This window comes from Camelus dromedarius, chromosome 36, assembly GCF_036321535.1.
Source record: "Camelus dromedarius isolate mCamDro1 chromosome 36, mCamDro1.pat, whole genome shotgun sequence".
Lineage (NCBI taxonomy): Eukaryota > Metazoa > Chordata > Mammalia > Artiodactyla > Camelidae > Camelus > Camelus dromedarius.
The window spans coordinates 11196407-11221919 of record NC_087471.1 but is presented as its reverse complement, the minus strand read 5'-3'; the positions used below and the strand labels follow the sequence as shown (position 1 = coordinate 11221919).

Below are 25513 nucleotides of genomic sequence, written 5' to 3'. Positions count from 1 at the left end.
CAAAACCTTCAAAGTCCACTGCATGCATTTATGAAGTAATTCCGTGAACATGTGTTCCTTCTCCGCTGTGTCACGGACTCTGCTATGTGCAAGGGACGCAGAGGGAAAATCCTTGTCCTCATGGGCTTAAGATCCAGTGAGAGCAGTGAGGACGATACCTCATGTGCTGTGTTCCGTCCTCCGTGAAGCCTTCTTGGACAGCCCAGGGAGGACTCAGTTCTGCTCTAGCAGTGCTTGTTTATTTTTCTATTCTCTCAAAAGTGATTTCTACCTCCATAATGGCAACCACCCAAAATTCCACAAAATTGAGAATGCGTGGAAAGCACTCAGCACTCCACTTGTCACGCTGTAAACATGAGAGAGATTCATTACAATTATGTGTGTGTTTTCCCCATTTGCGCCTCCTCTTAGGAGCTCCTGTATGTAACGCAAGAATGATTGACATCATACAGAAGGTGACTTGGCAGAACACTAACTTGCAGTCTAGAGTCCAAGGCTGGAGCCTGTTTGTCCCCACTGTTGTCCTCAGTTCCTTGGACAGTCCACTCAACTGAGGGTTTAGCAACCGTATGTGGAGTCCTTTTTTCTTCCACTCATCCTTAACTGGGACCAGACAGGTGCAAGTACATGTGTCCAGACCTACAGCTTTCTTATTACCAAGAGAATCGAGATAAAATGCCAGCCTTTCCTGGGCCTCGAATAAAACTGGTATCGTACCTACCTTGCAAGGCTGTCAACAGTATTAGAAACGTGGGATTCATGGAGCAGGGTGCGTCCTGAGCCCCGCCCCTTCCATCTCCATCTGCCACCGAAGGCCCCCTTCCCCTAGGTAAACTCCAAGTAAAACAGTGTGCTTTGCTGTGTGTCCCCTTCAGGACAGGCCTCCTGGCACCCCTCTTCCAAACAGATTTCTGCCTCTCAGGTCCTTCTCTACAGAAACCCTGGCGGAGCTCCTGAAATCAGTACCCAGGAATAATTAGCTACCTTTGAAAGAAAAATAACCTTACCCAGCTGGAGTATCTGATAGGCACGTTCTCAGAACGTGAAAGCTAACAGCTTGTTGAGGCCCTCCGGGAGGCCTGCTATGCTGATACCCCCATCTCTGGCATGAATGAATTTCCGAATGAATGAAGTAAGAAACAGGTCACCCCTCCCCCAAGCAGGGACCCGGGCTTTGACGCGCAGCGGCGGCCCGGGAGGCTGTCTGCAGGCGGGGGTGAGGCGCCGAGGGCCGCCCCCGGCTGCCTTCCGATCGCCGCCGCCCGGGTGCGCGGGGGTGGAGGCGGGCGAGCGGGATGCCCGGGGCCGGGATTGGGGGTGGGGGGGCGCTGGGGGCGGGGCGCCGGCGCCGCGTCACGTGGCGAGTCAGCCGGGCGCGGGGCGGGGCCGGGCGCCGTAAATAGCGCGGGGGCGGCTCCGGGAAGCTACGGCGGCTGCTCGGGCACCGGCTCCGGCACCGGCACCCGCGCGGCGCTCGCAGGCTGCAGGCCCAGGCCCTCGGCGCGGAGCTCGGTGAGTGCGGGCGGGCGCGCCGCCAGCCCGGCGGAAGCGCCCCTGGCGGGGCGGTGGGGACGCGCGGACAGTCACCGCCGGGCGAGCCGGGCGGCACCCGTGCGCTCCTGGGAGTCGCTCTGGGGAGAAAAGCAAAAGCCAAGCCCCGTGCGGGCGGGCGGGCCCCGTCCCCACCCAAGCCGGGAGGCTCGTGACCCCGGCCGGGTCAGCCCGACCCCGCGGTCCGCCGTCTGCAGGGCTGGGCCGGGGCCGGGGGTTGGGGGCAGCCCCAGCGGAGCTGGGGACTTTGCGGGTGGGGGGGCGGCGAGAGAGGAGCCTGCAAGAAAGAGCTTGACCTGGACCCCGGGGACTTTGGCTGCATTCTGGCGCCCCAGCGCCTTGTGAGCTCCTGGGCCCCAGTTTTCTCAGCAGATTGCTATAGATGATAGTACCTGCCTGTATCTGTTCCAGGTGTTCTTACTCTGAAGGGTTTGCCTGGGCAGTTCTCTGCTTACGCAATCCAGGGACCCCAGAAGACAGAAACCGGAAAACAGGAACCTGGAACTGGGTGGAGTAGGGTGGGACCCACAGGGAGAGTTAAATCCACAGACGGGAGGAGAAACTAGGCAGAGAGGAGGGCAGGAGCCTGTAGGCCCCGGCGCCCCAGGGCCCCCACCCCCACCCCGGGAGTGGGGAGGGGAGGGGATGCCCTCCCCATTGTGGACTGTGAGGAAGGCAGCCGAGCGTGGGCCCAGGGTGCTGTGGGCGAGGAGAAGGCAGGGCAGAGGCCCTCAGCACATGACCCTGGACGGCTGAGAGAGGGAGCGTCTGCGGGGCCCTGTGGGGTGGCTGGTTTGGGGGCCGGCAGGGCAGTCCAGGTAGATGTGAGTTGGATTACCTCCTTAGTGGGCCTCGCTCAACCCCCTTCCCAGGCACCAAGGAAGCCCGTGGGCTGGCGTGGGGAGGGCGGCAGCCCAGGCCCCACACCGCTCTACCTGACCCAGCAGAGACTCACCCAGTGGCAGGGGAGGTGGGATTTAAAGGGAGGCCTTGCACCTTTGGTTACCTTGGGGAAAAAAGACCCTCAGGTGCCTCCACTCGTGGCAAATGCACCTGAAATGCTGCATTCATCTACTTGACTCTCTACATGCAGAACCGTGAGAGGAAGGGCCTTAGAGGGGTGTCCGGTTTGATAAAGGCTACTTTCTTTTTCTTTCCTAACATCCTTAACTGGTGACAGAGACCTAGAACCCTTGACCTTCACAGTGAACAGGCCTGGGCCGCCCCCACCCTGAGTGGCTTTCCCGAAGAGAGACCTGAAGGTGTGCTCTGAAGAAAGAACTTGCTCAAACCTTGGACGTGTGGCCCAGAGCTGGAGGCTGCTGAGTGGAAGGGTGCAGATCCTCATCTGGGGGCTTCACAGGTTGGGGAGGGGGGAGGCAGCATGAGCCAGACACAGCCCTGGGTCCAGTTACTTCCCCCGTACTGGGTCAGGACAACCCTGTTTCCTAACTGGTCCAGCGGTGAGAGTGGAAGCCCTTTGGCTGCGGGAGGCACGTGCCCGTGTGATGCTGACTTAACAGCTTGAGCCCGGGCCCTCCTTGTAGACTGATTCCTTTTTCCTCCATCTGCTGGCCCTAGGAGTTGGAGTCAGAAGTTGCACTTTTTAGGGCCAAGAGGTACCTTGTATCACCCTTTGCAGTTGGGTTGAGAAGCAAAAGGAGAGTGCTTCCAGGGGCGCCTTGGAGGGTCTGTTGGGTGGTTTTCTTAAATGTGCTGAGTTGCGATCATGTTGAATACCCCTGTCCTTGGGGGAGAAGGACTGAGATGTTTCGAGGTGAAGACTCACAACCTCTGCCACCTGCTTTTGACAGTTTGGGATGAGGAAACTTGAGGTTGGACTGTATGGAATGGGAATTTTTGTGGGTCAGGGAGGAATGAAATCAGGCACTTTCGTAGGGTCCAACCGCATCTGAGATGGTAGACCTGTAGAGGTGGTGGGGGTCGACAGTAAGGTGGTGAATCTAGTTGTGGCACATGCAGGGGTCTCTTGGACACTCTTTATATTGGGAGACAGTGGGCAGCCCACTCCTGGCCCCCTCCCCATCTTTCCTGGTTCGTGCTCAGCGCACACCCCGGAGCTCTTAAAAAGGGTGCGTGGGAGGTGACTCCGAGTCATGTTCTGTGCCTGTTGCGTTCACAAGCCACCCGTTCACAAGCCACCCTCGTTTGGGTGGGAGGGGGATCTAAGGATCAAACGCTGTTACTTGTTAGACTTAAGCGAGTCCCCTTTCCGCCCCACCCAGGGCCTCAGGCGTGTGTGGGCTTCTAGGATGCGCGCCTTCCCTCCTGGTCTCAGACCCCTCTGCAGGCAACTTCAGCTTTGCTCTGCAAGTCTCATGTCCAAAAGAATGTAGCTCCTAACTGCTCTTCTCTTTAAAATTCTCCTGCCTGGTTTTTTTTGTTTTTTGTTTTTTGGTTTTTGGTTTTTTTTTTTTTTTTTTTGCCCTTGTGGTTCTTTTAATACTTTGTATCAGTCTTTTAAATCTTTGTATCAAACATTTAATATTATTAAGATGATCTAACTTTAATTATACTGCCTGTATCCTTTTCCACTTGCGTCTGTGAGATTGGTTTACTTGATGCGCACAGATCCCGCTCAGTCGTCTAAGATGCGCAGAATATTTGTCTCCTGAGGGACAGCGAGGTGGTTTTTGCATTTTCACTGTCCTCACAGCACAATAGTAAATATCCTTAACCCTCTCAGACACTTGCAAGAATTTCTCCAGGGCACAAGCAGAAGTCCCATAAGTTGCTGGGTCATAAGGTATGTGTACCTTGCATTTTTCTAGCTGCAGACAGTGCTGTCCAGTGTTTTTTTTTTTTTACATTTTTTATTGATTTATAATCATTTTACAATGTTGTGTCAAATTCCAGTGTTCAGCACAATTTTTCAGTCATTCATGGACATATACACACTCATTGTCACATCTTTTTCTCTGTTCCAGTGAGTTTTTTTTATCAACATTTATCCCCAGTGGCCTGGAGGGTTCCTGTTCTTCATATACAGCGACACTCCATGTTACCAGGCTTGAATTTTTGCCAACTCATGAATTTGAGATCATGTCCCTGATTTAATTTTCGTGGCTGGGAATTCAAATTTAATCTTTTGCCCTAGGAGATCATGGACGTTTTTCTATTTCTGTTGTTGGTCAGTGATGGTGTTTGTGGACATCTGGAACTTACAGCAGTTTCTTTAGGTCCTCACCTAGCAATCTGGACTTCTCTGCACTTAGATAATATTTTTTGACTTTTTAACTCTTAGGATGCATGTGGGTTTTGGGATGTGGCAGTCTGACTGTCCCGCTTTAAAGGGGAGAGAGCTGAGACACCTGTCAGTTTGGTGGAATTTCCACAGCTCTGTCTCTCGGCAGTTCTCTGCCCTCCCAGGGGCTCCATGCAGAGCTTGCTCGTGGTCTTTTCCCAAGCACCAGGTCCCCTCCCCTGTGAAACAAAAACCCGACATGAGACCGAGACTGGAGTCCTTTTTCAGCACTGCTGTCTTAAGTGCTGGGTGTGGGAACAATGGTTCCTGTAGCCTGGCTGTCTTATCTGTCTCTGCCAGGCCAGTAGCTCACTTAGTCTGGTCATCAAGATAACCTCCTTACCAGCAAGGATGCGGGAAGGAGGACGGGTACCAGTGGTACCACTGAGATAGTTAATTGACCCAACGTAGGGCACTGTGAGAACGTCTCTGGCAAGGGACCCAGTGAGGCTGGGCATCACCCAGTGGGTGACCCTGTGACCTGCTGACTTGAGGCAAGATGTGCTCACTGGGATAAACAAGTCACATGGCCTCTGAACTTGCACAAGGCCTGGGAAGGCAGTACCAGCCAAGGGTTCCAGCCACTCCCGGGTGGAGGCCTTGTCACACGTCCACTGGGAGTCACTGGCCCCCGCTTCCTGCAGGTATTTGCAGGGGTGCTTTGTTCTGGTGGCCAAGATAGCAGAGCAGTCCATTTGAGGGCTTGTCCCTAAAAGTAGGGGCATCATGATTTTTCATCCACATGGGGATGCATTTGAGGATAGAATTGCACTGGGATGGCAGGAGTTAACCGGCCTGTGTTTGGGGAAATGTGTGTTCTCCCTGCTAGTGCGTGAGGGACAGTTCCTGGGGGGGGGGGGCCTCCCTGCTCTGAGCCAGGCTGGGGGAGGGTGTCTTCTACCTCCCACCAGCCTGGTGAGGTATCTCTTCCCAGGGCTCCAGGACCAAGCCGGAGAGGCGAGGCCTTCCTGTTGCTTGCTTTTGGGGCTGCTAACGTTTCCATCTCCCCCTTCCCCCCGGTACCTAGCCAGCAGGAAGGTGTCATCTAGCCTGCAGTTGGATTAGGGATCTGCTGTGTTCCCGAGGCTAGAGAGAGGGGCACAGAGCACTAATCTCATTTGAATCTCCAGGGATTTTTGAAAGCAATTATAAAGTAGCCCCAAGGTCCTTCAGAATCCAGGCAACATGCTCATTTTGGAAACTGAGACATGGGGAGCATTTCAGTAAGTCAGCATCAGAGTTGGGGAGCAAAGCTGGCAAGTAAAAGCTTCCAGAACTTTCCAAAACTTTGCCCATATGATCTTGTTTCTGAAAAATACAAAAACTTTTGGCTGCGGAGGGTCTTCCTGGGGGTCCGTTGTTTTATGGCTCAGAAGTAACTTTCTTCTGTTTGCAGGATATGAGCCGCTGCAACTGATCTTAAGCAAGGCTGCGTCTGTGGGCTCGGCAGCTGCGTGGTTTCCAGGCGCCGCGGGAGAGCAGCTGGGGAAGGCCGCCCAGCTGGGCCTGGCGGGGACGAGTCCCTTGCTTAGGACAGATGATTGGCAGATGGGCAGCAGGGAGAGGCCCTGTGAGTTCCCTGAAGGGCTTCAGGGGGCCTTTTCTGGGACACACAGCAGTGGCTGGGGGTCATTCAGCCGTGGGGAGCCTGGCTCTGGGAGACAGAGAGCCCGCTGGTGAGCGACCAGTCCCCGCCTAGCGCCGTGGGGTTGAAGATTGGGAGCCCTTGTTGTATGGTTTTGCTTTTGATTTAAAGGTTTAGAAGCCACGAAGCAGTTAAACACGTTTCCATTAGGAACAAAGACGTAGAACAGAAAGACCACATCAAGGCTGTGACTCAGACTCAGAAAGGAGAGGTCTTGGGTGTCCTTCAGGGCGATCGGAGCACATTTGAGGTTGAAATGCTAGTGCTGCTCCAGCGTCGAGGTGTAAGTGCGTGGCTGAAGTCGAGGGGAAGGTCTGCCTGGTAGGTGTGGGTGCGCTGAAGTGGCCCAGCCTCCTGGGGTGCGTGCCCGCAGTGACTCGTCTTGGTGGAAAAGAAGGAAACAAAAGTTCTAGCAGGGTCCCACTGAATCTTCACGACCCTCCAACGCTCCCACCTTCCCCACAACCTAGAACCACTCAGCTGATGTAAGAAACAACCTTAGTTTGTAGCTATTGGCAAAATATAGGCAGCCAGCTTTCTGAGCCAGATGGGAAAGGGTTCAGCAGTGTTTGAGCAGTGGTGGGTAAGGGAGAGCCCAGGACCAGGTGAAAGACTGAGGCTGGACGTTCATCCATCTTTTTCTGTGCTAGCAGCAGATTGCAACTGGCTTACTTGGAAATTTCAGGTGTCTACGTCCTGTCTCCTTAGACCCAGTACAGATTTAGAACCCAGTCTACCGAGGGCTCTTAACCACATAAGAAAGCTGTTGGAAATACCGAGCTTGACTCCGTGTGCTTGGGGTGCAGGATGCCCCTCCTTCCAGAGCCCCGAGGCCCGCAGTTGTCCCAGAACTGGGTCAGGGCAGTCTGGGGGCGGCTCTGCTCTGCGGGGTTTGCTGGGATCCCCTGGACGCAGGCACCACTTTGCCAGGACGACAGTCTGCGGAACCTGATGGGACGTGCTCTTGTTTAAATGGTTACATGCTCTAGGCCTTTGGAGAGGAAGGGAATGAGACAGCCCATCTTTTAAAGCCAGAGATCAGCTTGAAACGGGGCCAGAGGGCATCCCAAGGTCTTCCCAGGAAGTCAGCTGACTGAGGACTGGCAGTCACATCTGCCCACAGCTGTCCCCCCCCCCCCGTCCACACCCTAGCAGGGATCTTGTGACTTGCAGGTGTTCGGATCCTGTTTGAGGCCCTCTTCCCTCATGAAATAAGGACTTTCTGTTCATTCTGTCTGTATTTAAAGGGAAAAAACCCCACAGAATTGAGAAAAGGGAAATGTCTGCCCGAAACAGGGAAAGTGAGAGTCGTTCTGTGCTAGGGCCGTGTGCGGGGTGAGGCCGGCTTGGGGACAGCACGGCTTGTGCCTTAACCGTTTGTGCGCACTAGTTTGTCCTGTGTTCACGGTGTGTATGGTTGTGGCTAGAAGGAAAGACGTGCTCACTCACTGCGTGCAGTTGTCACTGCTCTGGGGCATTTGTCCCCTTAGGAGGCGAAATCTGACCCCATATTCTCTGGGATCTCAGCAGCCTCCAGACCCTCAGAAAGGAGGCCCGTCGGGAGGTTGGTTGGAGTTAAAACCTCAGGTTTTTAATTTGGACTCTGCTCTGCGATTCGAAGGCGTCGTGGGCAGGTTGGGCTTGGCTGGGAGGAGGGAAGAGGAAGACGGCAGGGCCCCTCGCTGCCTTCTGGCTGGCTGATCTCCTCCTTTTCCTCTGGTTGTCCCGCCAGGGAACCAGTGGTCCTCAGCCGGGTTGCAGGGCGTGAGACCGAGGATCAGCGAAGGCGGTGCGCAGTTAGGAAGTAAGTGGCATCAGGGCTCCTGCCTCCAGCCCGTGTGCAGCCTCCTCACTGGAGCTGGTGGCTGCTGACCGCGTGCTTGTCTGGGGTGCGGGGCCCCGGCCGCCAGGCGGGGACTGCAGGGAAGGCCCGTGGATGGCCGGGGCTCACGGGGCTGGATCTCCCTGCGGCAGGGAGCCATGGAGGGGAACCCGGGGAGCAGGAAATTGGGGCGGGTGTCACGTGCGCTGAACCGGGACAGGGGACCTGGGCCAGGATGCAGGGCAGTTGTCGGTGCAGGGACTGAGGACCAGCTGGGAGCCGGGAGGTGCCCAAGTTCCCTGCCACCACACGACCAGAGAAATCTCGTGCGATGCGGCTCGCCTGCTGGTGCCCCGCAGCCTCCACTTGCTTATGGTTTCATGTCTCAGCAGCGGCTAAGCCCCAGGGCCCTGGGGGTGCTCCGTTTGACACAGAGGGAGTGTTCTGGGGGGCCGGCCTCTGGTTTCCTGAGGACCCTGCCATGCTCCTGTCACCCTGGACAGGTCGTGGTGAGAGCCAAGGATGGTCCCCCTTCCAGGTGATTCTGGTGGGCCCGTCAGCTGGCCTCACCTGGGGCAGGTCTGGATGCCACGTGCGGGGAGGGCAGCCCCACACTCCCATCTTGGGAAGGCGTTAAGATCCCAAGTGTAAGTCAGGGTGTCGATGAAAAGGAAGGACCCCTCTGCTTTGCTTCTCTTCCCAGAAGAGGCCCCAGTGAGCCCTGTCACCCCTCCTGCCACAGGAGGGCACAGCGAGACATTCCCTAACAGTTTGGAGGATCCCTGACACTTTGGGGTCATGTGAACAGCAGCCTCCCCATGAGTCACTGAAAATGGAAAGGTTAAGCGTTTGGAGCAGGTCACAGGGAGGAGGCCTCCGATCAGAAGCACACTTGGGGGTCATCAGAACGAGTGTTCTTGCGTCAGTTTGGTGGCTCTGGGTCTTTGGTAGCACTAGTTACTATTCCTAAACGTTCCTAAAAGTTCTGAAAAGAACGAAACTTCGAATATAACACGTTCATTTAAAAATAAAAAAGGGTAGTCTCTCTAGTGAAGGTAAGCAGTTACTTGTGACTTGGGTGTGTTTTTCTTGATGTTTTGCACATGGAGAAGAATAAATGTGTCCACGGCCTCGTGGACTCACACTTGTCGTGACTCACCCACCGCTTTGCTTTTTTGTCACTTCCTGTGTATTTGGGGCGTTTCTACTGCGTCAGTGCCGTGCGATCCCCTTCCACTGCTTCATTCCTTGGTGGCTGCGTTTGTTTTCTGTTATTTAACCATTTACCACAACTTAACAGTCTGTTAGAAGCTTTCTTTTTGGTCTTTTGCGAATACAGAGGTCTTTGGTGAACCTGTATGTACCTGTACCTGCGTTTTGAGGCTTGAGGGAGAAGTTTCTAAATGTCAGACCGCTGAGTCAGAGGGCAGGCAGGTTGAAGGACTGACAGAGCCGGGGGCAGCCCCACCCCCAGGCATTCATCCACCCTGTTAGCTGGAAACTATCTTGCAGCCTTCGCTCCGGGGTCTGATTGCCGATAAATGTACCTGCTAGTCGAGCATCTTGAAGGACCTCCGTTGACCTTCTTAGCCCTTTGTCCTGTAAATTCGCTGTGTTTGTCCTTTTGGCATTTTCCTATTACACTTTTTCTATTCTGATTTTAAGAGTCCTTTGCACATTAGGGAAACAAAGCCTTGAGTGTATGTAAGGGCTATTTTTTGTTTGCCCATTTGGCACGTTATATTTGGTTTTTCTAAAAGAGAGGCTTTAGTTTCGTGTAATCACTCACTTTCTTCTTCAAGATTCTGTTTTATGTCAGGCATTCCTCACTGCAGTAGTCCATTTTAAGAAGTGCACCCTTTTTTTCATGCAACTTCTATGTTTTTATTCACGATCTTTGTTCCATGTAGCACTTTTTGTGTGTGAGGACTTGAGGGTAAAGATTCAGCCTTTTTTGTTTTTCTTTCCCCAAAATGCACAGAGCTGGTTGCAGGCACCATCCACCGAAACGTGCCTCTTCCTCCCTTGCCTCTGTCCCCGCACACTGAATCCCCATGGAGGCTGTGCCTCCAAGTGGTCTGTGTCGCCCGGGTTTATGATACGTTTCCCACCCCAGAGGCTCGGGCCCCTGTCGGTGCTCTTTTTCCAGAACCGCCTTGCTGTCCTGGGTGGGCGGTTTCTTAAGCAACAGCTAAGTTTAGATTTTCACTTAAACATAATTCGCAGTGTGGGAGGCAGCGTGTTCGGTGCTGTCACCTACGTCATCTCCATGTACTGCTGATGGCCTGTGACCTGTGAGGAGGTGACACAGTGACCCCACCGCGTCGGCCCCTGAGGACAGGGACAGGAGGTCAGAGCACACGCACACACGCACGCACACACACACACGCACACTCCCCACTGTGCGGGCAACACAGGAGGCCCCGCGGTGCCCTGGTGCCCAGGTCGCATTTCCTGCTCTCATCCTCAGAGCCACTTGCCTGAGAGCATGACTCAGGCTGAGCTGGAAGCCACTGGTCCCCTGACTCACAGGCCGGTCCAAGATCTGAGGCTGCGGTGATGATGGGATGGCTTCCTTTCTCGGAAGCCCTGTCTCTGAAGCCATAAGCAGAGCCCTTGGCTGACTGGAAAAACCACAGGAAATAAATCCCGGGAGACCTGTGCCACCGGCCAGGCCGGCTCTGCCTCCTGGCTCCTCCCAGACGGAGCTGGGGGCTGGCGTGTATGTGCTTGTTCCGTGTCCGGAATGTGGCTCCTGAGCTTATCTCCTCTTACAGGGCTGATCCCACTGGTCCTCCCCGCGGGACATAGTCACAGGGAAGGGTTGCTTACTAAAAGTTCCGAGTTTCGTCCTGCGAACCCACAGAGAGGCAGGTTGGCAGTAGCAGGGAGGGCACCGGGCTCCGCTTGGCCTGAAGACCCAAGTTTGTGCACTTGTGCGGGATGGACGTGTTGGTGCTGCTCGTGGCTGGGCCCTGGGCTGGGTGCTGACGGGCAGCAGGTCAGCCTCGGCCCCGAGCTCACGAGCTACCCCAGACCACGCGGTGCCCAGCGCCGTTTCGGACTGTGAGCCCTGCCGTCACCCTGCGATGGCCCTGGAGCCCGGGTGACACGGGCCCCACCCACAACGGCGGGGCCGTACTGCACACACCGCAGCCCTTCCTTGGCGTTTCCCCGGCTGCCGGCCGCCTGGCGGGGAGTGCTCGGTCCATCTTCGCCCATTCAGGCCCCTGCGACAGAATGGCACAGACTGAAACTTACTGCAGGGGGTCCAGATCAGGGCCCAGCATGGTCGGCAAGGGCCCCCCTGCTCAGACTCCTCCTGTGGCCTCACAGGGGGTGGGGGGAACTCTTTGCTGCACCCTCACGACCTGGTCACCTCCCCAAGCCCCCCCTCCCAACACCGTCACCTTGGTGGGTGGGATCCGGCGTGAATTTGGAGTGGACTCAAACATGCCATCCACGGCACAGTCCTGCGTGCTCTGGGCACAGGCTGGGACTTTGAGACCAGGTCTGAGGGGCCCGTGGGCACCGAGGTCCTTGAAGGCTCTCTGCCGATACCTAGGCCCCGGAAGAGGAAACAGGAACACCAGGGACAAGTGGCAGACCCAGGGTGGGAGGCCTTTTGACCACTGGATCCTTGGTGGCCGTGAATGGTGCTGCCTGCCGTGGCGCCTGCCCGGGTCGAGCCCTGGAATGAGTGAAGAAGCGTCCTGACATCTTGTGTCCCTTCTTTTCTAGGTAAATCTCAGATCTAGCTGCCAAAATGTGGCACCTCTTGGCCACCCTCGGCTGCCTGCTGGTGCTGACCAGTGCGCAGAGCAGTGTGCGTTTCCCACCCATGTCGGATGAGCTGATCGACTATGTGAACAAGCGTAACACCACTTGGAAGGTGCGGTGGGGGCCACGTCTGTGCACTCGGACTCCTGGGGGCGGGGCTGCAGCTGTGTCCCCCAGGATGGTGTGTCCGGGACAGTTAATCCAATTCACAGTTAGGACTGCTCAGACCCACGCCCTCTGCCCTGTCCCTGTGTGTGTGTGTGTGTGTGGGGGTGTCCGTGTGTGTTAGCAGAGGTGCGTGGAAGCATACAGAGGGTGAAATGTTCACAGCGAGCTGGGGAGGATGCCGTGGGCCCCACCATAGTAGGTGTCAGAGCCCAGCAAAACCAGCAGCTCCATGGCTCCGCCCAGCCCTGAGGCCCGCGGCTGCAGGAACCGAGAGATGAGGGCTAAGCTATGCTCGGAGTTTCTCGTGACATCAGCAAACAGGAGATTCCGAGGCGACGCCCGCTGGGCTGAGAGCTGCCCACTGCCCGTGCGGTCAGGCTGGGCTGGCCCTGGCCTGCCCCGTTCAGGCTGCTGTAACGGAGCAGCACAGATCAGGGCTGGTCAGCAGGAGTTTCTTGCTCTCAGTTCTGGAGGCAGGAGGCCCCAGAGCGGGGGGCCCTCTTCTGGGTTGCAGGTGGCGGACTTCTTGTCGTGTCCCCACTTGGCCAGAGGGGCAGGCTCACTCTCCGGGGCTGCCTTGTGAAAGGGCACTCATCCCATTCACGGGGGCTCCACCCTCATGGCCTGAGCGCCTCCCAGAGGCCCCACCTCCTAACACCAGTGTATTGCGGGTTAGGTTTCCGTGTGAATTTGGGGGACAGGCTTTTGGTCTTGAGCGGTGCCCCCGCCCCCTTGCTCTGCTGACTTGGTGGGGACCCCTGGCCTTGTCAGGCCTTGTAGGGGCGGCGTGCACGCTCCACCCCACCGCTGGAAACACCCACGTGACAGCTGTGGTGGGCTCTCTTCCAGGCCGGACAGAACTTCCGCAATGCGGACCTGAGCTACGTGAAGAAGCTGTGTGGCACCTTCCTGGGTGGGCCCAAGCTGCCCGAGAGGTGAGCACCCGCTCCCGGGGGCTGGGCGGCGGCGGTTTGCGTGGCTGCCACGTGAGCAGAGGCGCTGGTTTGGCAGGGCGGGAAGCGGGGAGAGAAGGCTTCCCCTCCATGCTCGGCCTCGCCTCCCCCAGGGCTGCCAGGACTCTCCCCGAGGCATGGGGCTCAGCCCCCGTGCGGTTTCCCCCATTCTCGTCCAGCTGTCCCGGTGGGAAAGGCCTCAGGTCTGGGTCTCCAACACCTGAATGGACCCAATCTTGAATAATTTAAGGAAAATCTAAGAAAAGCCATATGATCTGCCATTAGTGTTTTATTTTCCTGGAAGACTGCAGTGGGCATTTTCACAGAGATACGACTCCTGAGGGAGGCGCTGGAAAGATCGAACAGTGAGGATGGGAGAGTTAAGTGATGGGACGTTACACAGTTGTGAGGATGTTGAGAAAACGATGACCCTTACGGTCTGGGTGGGGTGGGGGAGGCAAGAGAGAGAATTATCTGGACCCTGTGGCCAAAATGCTTCAAAAACATCATAGAACAAGTGTAGAAGCAGCACGCGGACTAGCGAGTTACATGAAACAGCAGAGCTGGATTTCGTTTTTTAAATGCCAGGGGGACATCCCCACACACACCCTCCTGTGTGTCCTCATGCTCTTCCCCCTTCTGGTGGCGGCCCAGGCCGCAGTCGGCTGGCCTCTTGGCGGGTGGGGCACGGGTTGTAAGATGACAGCGTGTGAAGGAGACCTTCCTTTGCCCAGGGTTGCGTTGGCTGGGAACATGGCTCTGCCCAAAAGCTTCGATGCCCGGGAGCAGTGGCCAAACTGCCCGACCATCAAAGAGATCAGAGACCAGGGTTCCTGTGGCTCCTGCTGGGTGAGGACCCACCGGCTGGGAGGGGCTGGGGCGCGGGGCTCAGCGGGCTGGGAGGGACGCTGGGAGCTGAGGTTAGACCAGCTGGGACCGGGCAAGTCACATAAAACTCCTGAGTCTCGGTGTCCACCGGTGTTAAAATAAGCGAGACCCCTACGGTCAGGAGTTACCCAGATGGAAGGACTGACGTGCAGAAGCCCCTGCACAGGGCATGTCCCGAGTATGGCTTGTGAAGCAGTTTTTATTTCTCTGTTTGACACGCTGTCTCATCAGCAAATACCATTAGCTTTGACCTCTACTCTGCTTCGTGAAGAAGTGTCCCGTGAGCTGTCTTAATCATGTGTTTGGGGTAAAGTACACATGATATGAATTTAACCCTGTTAATCATTAAGGGCCATCCAGCCACGTTAAGTGTGTTCACTGTGGCGCACCTGTCACCGTCCACACACAGAACTCTTCCATCTTGCAAAACGGAAACTCTGTCCCCACGAAACACCAACTCCCGTTTCCCTCCCCTCAGCCCCAACCCCAGCAACCACCCTTCTACTTTCTGTCTCATGGTTTGTTTTTTTTTTTAATCATAAGAATCAGTTTATTGTAGGTAGGGTAACTAACTCGCAGGGATTCATGAGTGGGTAGCTGGTCTCCTGGGCACTAGGAACATGTCAGCAAAGGTTTTCATTGTTTGGGGACCAACAGGGCCCCTGGTCCTGACGACTGTTAAACAAAGTCCATTAACTGCAAAGCCCTTGATGACAGAAGTGATTTACTGCACAGTCCAGTCCTGGGGAGGGTGAGCAGAAGGACAGGAGAAACCATAAGGGCCCAAGATGGTGTCAGTGATGCTAACAGCCATGCACTCCACCCCGACTTCTCGTATAAGTGGAATCATACAGGATTTGTCCTTTGTGCAAATTATGTTTTTATGTTAAAAACCAAAAACCACGTGTTTCAGAAATGAACTGAAGGCCCAGGTAGAGGTGGACTGGTCTACTGCTTTAAAGCTCAGCTAGATGGCGCGCTGGACCCTCACCTGCCGTGGAGAGAGACTAGCCGCCAGGAAGGCCCGCTGCAGTTCCCCGGGATGGTGGCTGGAGGGGCCGCGGTGCAGGGCCGGGGCTCACCTGCGTGGGGCTTGTTCCTGCAGGCGTTTGGGGCTGTGGAAGCCATTTCCGACCGGATCTGCATCCACAGCAATGGGCGTGTGAACGTGGAGGTGTCTGCCGAGGACATGCTCACCTGCTGCGGCCTGGAGTGTGGGGAGGGGTGAGTCTGGGCCCCGGGGACGGAAGTGGGACCTCCTCAGGCTGGGTGGTGTCTCCGCTGAGACAGCCCGGGCCCTAGGGCGTCTGGAAGCAGGCCCCCGCTTTCTGGGCGGTGCCTTGAACCAGGCTGGTTCCACAGCGCTGGGTGTGGACAGTGGGTCTGGGCAAAACAGATGGTCTCAGGACAGCTGGTTTACCTCTGAGCTCAGGCCTGGCTGTTGTCACCCTCATTCCGCTCCTGCCCTCCTGCCCTCAGAAACGTAGCGGCTGGCCACCTATCTGTGCAGCTGAGGAGGCTGGTCCCCGGATGCACTGCACTAGTCACCAGGGCCCTGCCTCCTGCCACCTCTGGCTTTGGTTCTGCAGCAGTGATGTTCAGTTGCGGCTGCGGATTAGAAATTCCTAGGAGTTAAAAAAAAAAAAAAAAAAAAAAAAAGCCTGGACCTCAGGTCACACCAATTAACTTGGAATCCCTGGCACTGGGGCTTCCTGTAGGTGCCCTGGGGCTTCCACTGTGCGCCCTGCAGTCCCTGCCTAGCCAAGGACACAGCCTGCTTGGTGCAGGGATCTGGGCGGGCGGGCCTGGGAGCCTGGGTGACTCCCTGTGTGAAGTGACTGTCGGGCAGGGGGCATGACTGGGGGTTTGTGGATCTGGGAGAACTGTTGGGCCAGTTGCTGAAGACGGTGTCGGGTGGGCTGGGAGCCCCTGGAACCGCCCTCATGATGAGTTTAACGAGTGGCTCTTTTCTCAGCTGTAACGGCGGCTTCCCTTCTGGAGCTTGGAACTTCTGGACGAAGCAAGGCCTGGTGTCTGGTGGCCTCTATGACTCGCATGTCGGTGAGTGTCTGGCCTGATGGATCTTACAAGGAGGGGATAATAATGGTCTCATTTTCCACCAAAAAGTGAGGGTCGAGGGCAAGAATGCTGGGCTGAAAATTAGGGCAGAAAGACCAACCAGCCTCCTCGACACAGGATTAGCAACAGGAGGCAGAACAGCGTCAGTGCCGCGGACGGGGGTGCCTTCTTGTTCCCGTGAGCCGTCGCCCCGATTCTCCTCTGGCCTCCAGGGGCCTCTGAGGGCTTTCTGTTGACACCCTCTTTTCTGCGTGGCCCCCCAGGTTGCAGACCCTACTCCATCCCTCCCTGCGAGCACCACGTGAACGGCTCCCGGCCCCCGTGCACGGGGGAGGGGGCCACCCCCAAGTGCAGAAAGAACTGCGAGCCTGGCTACACCCCGTCCTACAAAGATGACAAGCACTTCGGTGAGTGGGGTGGGCCCGGGGAGCCGAGGAGGGAGGCGGCCAGGGCGGGGGGTCCCGGGTCAGGAACTCGGGTGGAGGATGAACACCATTGACCGGCCGCTCGGCGGCCCCTCTGCAGGCTGCAGCTCCTACAGCGTCCCCAGCAACCAGGAGGAGATCATGGCCGAGATCTACAAGAACGGCCCGGTCGAGGGGGCCTTCTCTGTGTACTCGGACTTCCTGCTGTACAAGTCCGGTGAGTGCCGGCCCCCTGGTGGCCCTGGGGAGGGAGGCCTGGTTCCTGAGGGCAGGACTTCGGGTGGGAGGCGGGTCTGGGAGAAGGTGGTGCTGGCGCCTAGGCCGTGGGCAAAGCTGCTCTCAGCCCCGACAGTCTCCGATCTCCGCCTGCTCCGGCCCCTCCCTCCCACCGGCGTCTCCTGTGCAGGCTGCGCTGCGCGTCCTCTGCAGAGAGCTCCTACCCATCCCGGAGGGGCGGCTCAGATACCCCTGGGAAAGCCCCCCCCCCGCCACCCGCTTCGGTCCCCCCCACTTCCTCATATTCACGTTGTAACTGTAGGTTTCGCCTGTCTGGGCTGAGTGACCCTTTTCATCTTTGTCTTGGCAAAGTCTTGGCATCGTGCAGAGCAGCAGGTGGATGAGGAAACAGGGAGCCCCTCGCTGTGGGGATTCAAGCCAGGGGGTGGGGGGGACAGGATGGTCCCCACCTGAGAGCCGTCTTAGAAATCCCTCCTTAGATGGACAGGCTGTGCTGAAGGCTTCTGTCTCACGTTGCCTTAGACTGAAAACCCCAAAGCTCTCCACTCTTAAAAAAACAAGGATCAGACAAGGGAAGATGACTCTGGCAAGAAATACAAAGATGGCAGCTCTTAGCGCAGCTCCCTGCAGTATTATGAGGATGCATTTCCAGTTTGACGAGGTCTCCCCAGTGAGGAGCAGCCTGGTCCCGAGCACCTCAGCTGGTCTCCGTCTCCGTCAGGCGGTACTAGCCGCCGCCAGCCTGGCCTCGCCCGCACCCCCTGTCCAGGGTGGGCCGAGAGCAGCAGCTTAGCACTCTTTCAGCCACAGAACCCTTTTGACAAGTAAATCATTACGTGGAGTCCCAGTATGTAAGATGATTATTATTTTAACATCTCTTAAAGGAGAAATTTAACTAGAATTTGTTGGTTTTGAAGGCAGGCAGCAAGCACATTTTACTGGACTCCACCTTAACATTTACTCGACACATTTGTATTGGGCTTTCAAAAGTGCATTTAAATAATTCCTGAATGTTGTGGGAATGCCAAGTCCGTCCTTCTCCCGTGGCAGGCCCGTGGGCCCTCCGGACCCGTCTGTCGTGGCTGGGGGTGGCCAGGCGAGCTGGAGGCACTGTGGGAGGTGGGGCGGCGGCCCAGCCTGGGTCTGAACAGGTGTCCCTCTCTCAGGAGTGTACCAGCACGTCAAGGGGGAGATGATGGGCGGTCACGCCATCCGCATCCTGGGCTGGGGCGAGGAGAACGGCACCCCCTACTGGCTGGTCGGCAACTCCTGGAACACTGACTGGGGCGACAATGGTGAGTGCAGCCCCTTCTCTCCTTTCTGTACCAGGGGGCGTCCTGTCCTCCTGCTCGTCCAGCTGCTGGGGAGCGGGGGTTCCCTTTGCCACAAGGGCGGTCTGATCCTGAGTAATGGCGGGTGGACAGGGCACGGCCCCAGACCACATGCGCTTGCCCCGCTCCCCACTGCACCGGGCGCAGTGACGGGTGACACGGCACCCTCTGTGCCTTTGGGGACCGCGCGGGGGCTGGTTCCTGACTTTCGCTCCCAGGTCTTCCAGGGATGAGTCTGGGCATGCTGGCAAAGAGCAGAAGCCAAGCACACTCTAAAGGCATCTTACCTCTGCTTTCCAGGCTTCTTTAAGATCCTCAGAGGACAGGATCACTGCGGAATCGAATCGGAAGTCGTGGCTGGGATCCCGTGTGCTAAGCAAGACTAGAAGCAGATCTAATCTGCTGTGGGTCTGTCTGGCGGCCCTGGAGCAATTTTTCCCTAAATAGAGCCATTTGGACTTGGATGAGATGGGGGCAGGGACGTCTTTTATCCTTTGAACTCAGATAAGACACAAGAGGTCCTACATGGGCCTGAAGGACCCAGCTGGGCCAGGCCCCGTGTCTGCCATCAGCAGTTCTTCCAAGGAGACACAGCCATGGCCTGCCCCGGACGGACTGCTGTCACGGTGCAGATGCCTAGACACGGGAGCCTCCACCAGACGCACGTGAGCGCCTTCCTTCCCCGCCGCCGCCGCCGCCACCGCCACCCAGCGAGCACAACAGAGACCCCCAGGATGCACAGGTTTTCTTCCTGTCCGGACTGATCCTCACACACCGGCCAGCAGTCCCTCCCAGCTTCCTAGATCCTGGGTGGGTGGAGGAGAGACAGCGGGGCAGCCCTTTGGAGAAAGCCCTGTTCACCCAGGGCCCCCACATCTGGCCAGCTTCGCAGCCTCGCTAGCTTTCTCTGGTCTGGTCTTTGCACGATTCTCTTTTTAAAGTTTTATTTGAGGGGCAGCTCAGTGATCACATGAGTGAGTCTGGTAGCTGGAAGAGCGGTGCTGCCTCACAGGTTGTCTCTGTAAAGCGGAGCTGGCTGGTGATTTGACTGACTGACCCCCCCGCCCCATACCAGGGAACTAGTTTGGGAGAAACCAGCTTTCAACTGTTTAAAATCATGGCTGCACCCTGTTAAGGACGTCTGTGCCCATAAAGCGCCTGTCCTTCAACGTGAAGTCTGCATTCTGCTGGGATCTCAAAGAGCATTTGTCACTGTCTAGACTTGTAGCCACTGTCCCTGCTCATCCGCCAGAATCATGTTCCCATGGACCTGGGGGCCCTTGAAACGCTAACCAGGGAAATCTTGCCTCAGTTGAGTCGAACAAAATAAATACCTAATTTTAACCTCGCTGCCACGGCCACACTTTCAAACCGTGTGTCTCTTCTTAAGTTTCCTGTCATTCTCATTGACCCTTCTCTGGAGACCCACCACCTCCCCTGCCCCAAGCCTTGAACTCTGCCCCTCCTAACTGAAGAGGTGAGACCTAGCTGCACCCCGTTGTTACTGACCGTAAACCAGCAATGACCTGCCCGGACACCTGTGGACGTGGTGTGTTGGTGGTGACATAACCCGAGTCCTGCTGGAGGTGTTCCCCCAGTGATGGCAGAGCCTGTGTGCAGCTGTGAGTGCCCTGTCTCTCTGATTTACGCCGCTGGTTAATAATTACTTAATCCTTCGCATGGTCCTAGTTAAGAACCATATACGATGGGGGGAGGGGATATAAAGCTCAATGGTAGAGTCCCTGCTTAGCATGCACGAGGTCCTGGGTTCAATCCCCAGTACCTCCATTAAGAAATAAATGAATAAACCTGATTACCTCCCACCCACCAACAATTCAATAAATATTTTTAAAAACTCCATACGACTAGAGATCACACCAGTTCTTGAGGCAGCAGGAGGCTGTTAAAGTCAGCACCCACCCACTGCCTGTCAATACCTGTTAATTCCCCTCCCCAGCTGGAGCTGGACCAGCTCTTCCCAGAAGCAGAGGTTTGACTCCTGATGTGCCTCAGAAATTAGGATCAGAACTACCTCTAGCAGCTCTTACACACCTGGTGAACGTTGTAGGAGAAACTGGAGGAGCTCAGCACTTACGGGATGTTTGACAGGGTTACCGGAGCTGCAAATCCATCAGCACGGGGGTGGGTAGAGCGTGTGCTTAGCATGCACGAGACCCTGGGTTCAATCCCCAGTACCTCCATTAAAAAAAATAAATCATGTTATTTGTACAGTTTCAGTTAGGATACATTCATAATAACCTCAGTGAAGTTGTGACATTTTCTGCTTCCAAGCTGAGTGGAGTAATTGTTTCACACTTTCTCCCGGCTCCTCCATGTACCCACTGCACTTGCAGCCTCAGCCTCACCCAGGAGCCAGCAGATGTGCTAAATGACCCAAAATGGACCTCAGGGCATCTTCACACTTGGCTTAAGGAGCCTTTGTTAGAAAAGAAAAAGCAATGTTTATTGAAATATTGACATCGATCCCAAACTAGCCATGCTATCACCTGGTCACCTCCGCTCGCTTCCGTAGGTGGTGGGTTTCCCTGGGGGGGCCTCCAAACAAGGTGATCGTTGAGGTGACAGCATCCTCATTCTTCGTGGAGAAGAGGGGCATATTTCTAGTTCAGATTTAGAAGTCTGAGCCAAGGGAGTTCAACCTTTCCCTCTTTTAATATGCATCAGATAGCTGTAGCCTTGCTACAGCTGGAGCCTTGCTCCTCGGAATGGTCCATGGCCTAGGAGCCTGCTAGAAACGCAGAATTTGGGGCCAGACCTGAATCTGCATTTGTAGTTTAACAAGACCCCAGGTTGACTCATATGTTCACTAAGCTTTGAGGAACATCTTAAAGCAGTGGTTTTCAAACTGGTCTGATCACTAGCATTTGAACCACAGGGGAACTTGTTAAAAATGAAAGTTTAGGGGCACCTCCCCAGATCTGAGAAAGTGCAGTCTGGTCCTAGCGTCTGGAACATTGCAGCGGTTCACTGAAGTTTAGGCACCAGCCTTAGAGCTGTGCTTCCAAAACTGCTAAGAATGACCTAGAATACCTCTAAATGTCTAGTCACCTCCCCTCCCCCTTCACACCCCCACCCCCAGCCCAAGGAGCGGCTCAGGAGAGAAGCGTGGGGCTTCCAGGCAGCTGCTCCAATCAGTTTCACGGAGAAGGGGTGTGTGTGTGCTGGTCTCAGCTAGACCTCCAGAAAGTTCCCCAAATGTGGAGGTCAGGCTCCTGCTCTCACCTGTTCTGTGAGCTGCTTGCTTTAAAGCCCTGGATTCAGATGGGTCAGATACTCCTCCGAGGAAAACTTAGAATATTCCAGGGGAAGCTACACATTAATTATGTAAAAAGGTTGGGGCAGAGGGCGGGACTGCCAGATTTAGTAAATAAAAGGGGCATACCCAATTAGATTTGAATTTCAGAAGTCAATTTTTTTAGTATAAATTTGTTCCGTGCAATATATGGGACATAATACTAAAAAAGTAGTTTATCAGAAATTCAAGTGTAACTGAGCATCCTGTATCTGTCCGGCAATTGTAGTGTAGAAACATTTAGAAGGAAGAGGAAATGTTCTTCCAAAGAGCTTAGGAGTGAGCGTGCGAGCTGAGACCTTTATAACGTCACAGCTGGGAGGGCCCTAAGACACAGCCCCCACCACGCAGGAGCTCGCAGGGCCCCGCCGCTCACGGCTGAGCCAGGAGAGAAGTGTCCAGTTCATCCGCTGAGACCAAGGCTCTTTCCACCAGGTGTCCCGTGTCTTACGTGAACTTTGGCAAAACTAATCTTAGATTTAAACACACAAATCAACCACCTCCCTTGGAACTGCAAACCAAGTTTTCGTGCTCAAATTACCTAGAAAATCACTGTTGGGTCCAGCTCACAGCTGCGCTCTAAGTGGCAAGTGACTTAGGCTTCAGTGTGGGGACTGGTTCATCCAGGACTGAGTCTGAAATGAACCGACGAACTGAAGCCTCTGTGAACCTGACTCCGTGCACTGTCGTTCAGGAGCAGCGGTGACACCAGGACAACCAGTGTGGGTGCATGTGTAACGGCGCAAACCCGGCGTTCTTGCTGGGACAAACCTCACCTTCAGTGATTTAAGTCACCACACACAGAGCTGCAGCAGAGGAATGGACTATACGTTACACACACCGAGAGCATGGCTTCTAGAAAGTACTTTGACGCCCTACCACAGGGCTTCTCGGCCTGAGGGGCTTTCTCAAACACCCCTAGTGAGGGGCCGTGCCCCCACCCCAACTCGGCGCCCGGGGCCAAGCCGAGACCTGAGACTCAGGGAGTCACTGCTGGGCATAGCACAAAGCTCGCCGGCGCTGGGGGAGGGGGAGGCGGATCACCGTGCTGGGGGACTGCGCTAAGTGCCACGTGGCTCTCAAGCCAATTAGTCACCTTGAAAAACATCTTCCCCTTCTGAGAAACAAACAAAACCCAAAAGCTGAAAATAACCCCTGAATGAACCAAAATTTCTGAATGCAGCTGAGAGAATTAGCCAAGGGTGGAGAGGCTGACAGAGGCCGCACGGGGGCAGTGGGAGCCGTGCAGATGCCCGAGCCACCCCACCTCCATCCAGTGGGACCAGCCGCACATGGCCAGGCGGCCTGGCTGGCTCCGTGGTGGCGGCAGACGCCCCATCCCTAAGTCCCAGACTCTGCTCCCGAGCTCCGTATTCGCCATGCTCATCCAGGCTTCCGAGTGAACTGCCTTTGACAAATGCCGAGTAATTCAATTCTTTATTATAAAAATCTTCTCAAAAGCATCACCCTTAACTGGAAACCGATCTGCTACCATGGGGCCAAAGGCGATTTCCTTCTGAAACCTCAACTCCCTTTAACGAGGAATTAACACCAACACCACCCAGAAGTCAGTTCCCAGCCTGTGTGCAGAAGACCATCTGCATTCTTAGGAAACCTGGGAATACTGCCTAGAACTCGAAACATTCACATCTCTTACATTCAAGTCCACTGAAGGAAACAAAATGATGAGAAAAACAGGAACTGAACAAAGAAAATTCACTTCACTTTCTACTAGGATAGGTATTCAAAGGTTGCTTCAAATTAAATACATTTAATTATAACTCCAGCCCGTGTTCACACCACGAAGTCCCAGGTGCACCATCTCTGGGCCCTACCGCCCCGACCGCAGCCGCCCCAGGGAGGCCGAGGCGGAGGGGTCCTTTCCTTTCCTCCTTTTCCACTGCGCATCAGTTTCTAAAGGTCCAGGCCCACAGGGTTCTTTCAGGGATTAAAGCAAGATGGGAAGAAGCAGGGAAGCCCACATCCATCCCTGAAGAGGTCAGCCCACGTCCCGGAGGATTCGGTCTCCAGACCAACCCCGCCTCAGTGCTCGCCGGTCTGAACGTAGTCCTCTGTGACCTGGGACAGGGCGCTCAGGTACTGCCAGCTCAGGGCCGCCAGGAGCATGACAAATGACAGGTAGATGGGGGAGTAGTGGCTCCGGGAGATGAGCTGGCAATTGGGAAGATTCTGTGTCCTGATCGTGGAGATGATCTGCCTTGTTTTACCAGAACATTGGTCGGAGTCAGGGATTCTCTGATAAATCTGTTAAAGAAAGAAAAAAAAAGTGTAAGTCCTTGGAACTTCATAAACATCGGTGTTCACTTCTTATGACACCCTCAGGGGCGAGGCACTTTCTGCCCCTTTCACCAGGGAGAGGCTCGGGGAGCAGAGTCGCTCCCGTGTGTGTCACCCCACGGCCCGTCCAGGCAGCAGGCAGGGAGCCCTTCTGGCCTCTGCCCCAGACCCGCAGAGCTGTAATGTCCCGGAGTCGGACGAGGCGGGAGCAGAGCTACACGGGGCAGGGAAGTGACACAGCAAAGACGGGCAAAGGCAGCTCAGGAGGGTGAGACAGAATCTGGGGTGCGGGCGGCAGGCAGAGCAGGGCGCCGAGTCATCCGAGAGCCCTCCTCACACCCGCACCCCTCCGAGCCCTCGGCAAATCCCCAGAATGACTGCCAAACCCAGCCCTGTGCACGCCTACGCCTGCTGCCCAGGTGAGGCCCTTGGTGCCACTCATTTGAGCCTCACCAGCCTCCAAACTGAGCTCCGGCCTCTATGCCTGAACCCTAAAATCCACTCATCTGTTCCCCACAGTCACCAAAGAGACCTAAAGCCTGTGTGAGACGGCCTTAGGGGCTCCCCATCCCCCAGAGGGCAAGGCCTGAGCTCCCCCTGCACCTCCCCAGCCTCCCTCTGCACTCTCCCGACAATTGCCTGCTTTGGCTTACTTCCGTGATGCTGCTGCGAGAGTCTGTTCCCTCCCTCGCTCCCACATTTCCCATTGCCAGGAGCGCTCCACCCACATTCCGTCACTGCGCCAACTCTGACCTCACGCCCAAGGCTAGGCTTGGTAATTAGGTCTTCCAGAAAACCTGCCGTGAGCACCCAGGTCGGGCCAAGCGCCCCCAAGCGCCCCCTGCGGTACCCTCTCCCGTCACCCACACCAAGGCCCCACCTGGGTCTCCCTAACTAGACTGCCATCCAGAAGGCACCACATCTTCCTCAGCTTTTCATCTCCCGCCCGGCCCTGGGCCTGGCGCACGGCAGGCCCCCCATCGATGCTGCCCCACTCCTGCTGACAAGCCTCAGTGGTCACTGAGGTGGGAGGTGACAGTGACCTGAGCCCAGCTGGAGGCAGAGAGGACGAAGAGGACGGAGCAGGCATTTAAAAAGTTATTTTCACATTTTTCATTACATAATGAGTGTTTTTTCCCACAAACACGTCTTATATTCTTGCCACCCTCCCTCTAAAAAGCACAGCTACAATTTAATGCAACAAGGAAAAAAAAGAATGTGCATATAGAAATATGCTAATGATATCTAATATTATGCCAAAAAGGACGGCTACGGAGGGAAAAACACATGGGGATGAAACTGTAATTTCTTTTCAAAAATTCTAGGTGATGGAATTATGCTCATAAAAACAAGCAATACAGAAATAAAGGAAGTCACACTTCCCTTTCATTGTTCCTCCTCGCTATGCCCGTGGAAGCCTATGCATACAAATGCACAAAATGCTGTGTGCGCGTGTTAGCGCCATGACCCACTGCTGCGGCTTTGATACCTCCTGCACCGCCCACACAAGCCCATATATAAACACAAAGTCATATACGTATGTGCTGTATATGACTATATTATTGTGTGTTCAAGTATAAATATATATGTGACTATTATGCATATAAAATTTTACATACACAAAATTTACTTTAAAAATAGGTTATAAACATTGTTCTATAATTTGACTTCTTTCACTCACAATTTTTTATGCCCACTTCTTAGTGCTAGAATCTACAAAACAAGGTCAATCGTTTTTAAAACACAACCTGCATGTAT

The 25513-nt window shown here is 55.3% G+C and overlaps 2 protein-coding genes across 4 annotated transcripts in view; one reads left to right on the top strand and one right to left on the bottom strand.

Moving 5' to 3' along the window:
• Window positions 1-1367: 1367 nt before the first annotated feature.
• On the top strand, window positions 1368-19492 carry CTSB (cathepsin B). 2 transcript variants are annotated; one of them, XM_064482505.1, is made up of 11 exons: window positions 6244-6386; window positions 8194-8265; window positions 12025-12175; window positions 13081-13166; window positions 13919-14033; window positions 15178-15296; window positions 16048-16133; window positions 16415-16558; window positions 16677-16793; window positions 17980-18108; window positions 18445-19492. In XM_064482505.1, exons 3-11 carry the CDS (start codon window positions 12050-12052, stop codon window positions 18528-18530), a joined length of 1008 nt encoding a protein of 335 aa, XP_064338575.1. In that variant the 5' UTR covers window positions 6244-6386; window positions 8194-8265; window positions 12025-12049; the 3' UTR covers window positions 18531-19492. The 2 variants fall into 2 exon arrangements, with proteins under 2 accessions (XP_031297971.2, XP_064338575.1); XM_031442111.2 differs by lacking the exons at window positions 6244-6386; window positions 8194-8265 and adding an exon at window positions 1368-1512.
• A 3383-nt stretch (window positions 19493-22875) lies between these two features.
• Window positions 22876-25513, bottom strand: part of FDFT1 (farnesyl-diphosphate farnesyltransferase 1) — a 30675-nt gene continuing 28037 nt past the window's right edge. For both annotated transcript variants that reach the window (XM_031442110.2, XM_064482504.1), the window contains one exon: window positions 22876-23722. In XM_031442110.2, the coding sequence (XP_031297970.1) occupies window positions 23501-23722 (222 nt within the window). In that variant the 3' untranslated portion in view covers window positions 22876-23500. The remainder of the gene's footprint in view (window positions 23723-25513) is intronic.

Bases quoted from the DNA above. Each gene is read 5' to 3' on its own strand.
- CTSB (XM_031442111.2), top strand. From the start codon at position 12,050: ATGTGGCACCTCTTGGCCACCCTCGGCTGCCTGCTGGTGCTGACCAGT. The intron at 14,034-15,177 runs GTGAGGACCCAC...TTGTTCCTGCAG, and splicing joins GTTCCTGTGGCTCCTGCTGG to GCGTTTGGGGCTGTGGAAGC. The intron at 15,297-16,047 runs GTGAGTCTGGGC...CTCTTTTCTCAG, and splicing joins GGCCTGGAGTGTGGGGAGGG to CTGTAACGGCGGCTTCCCTT.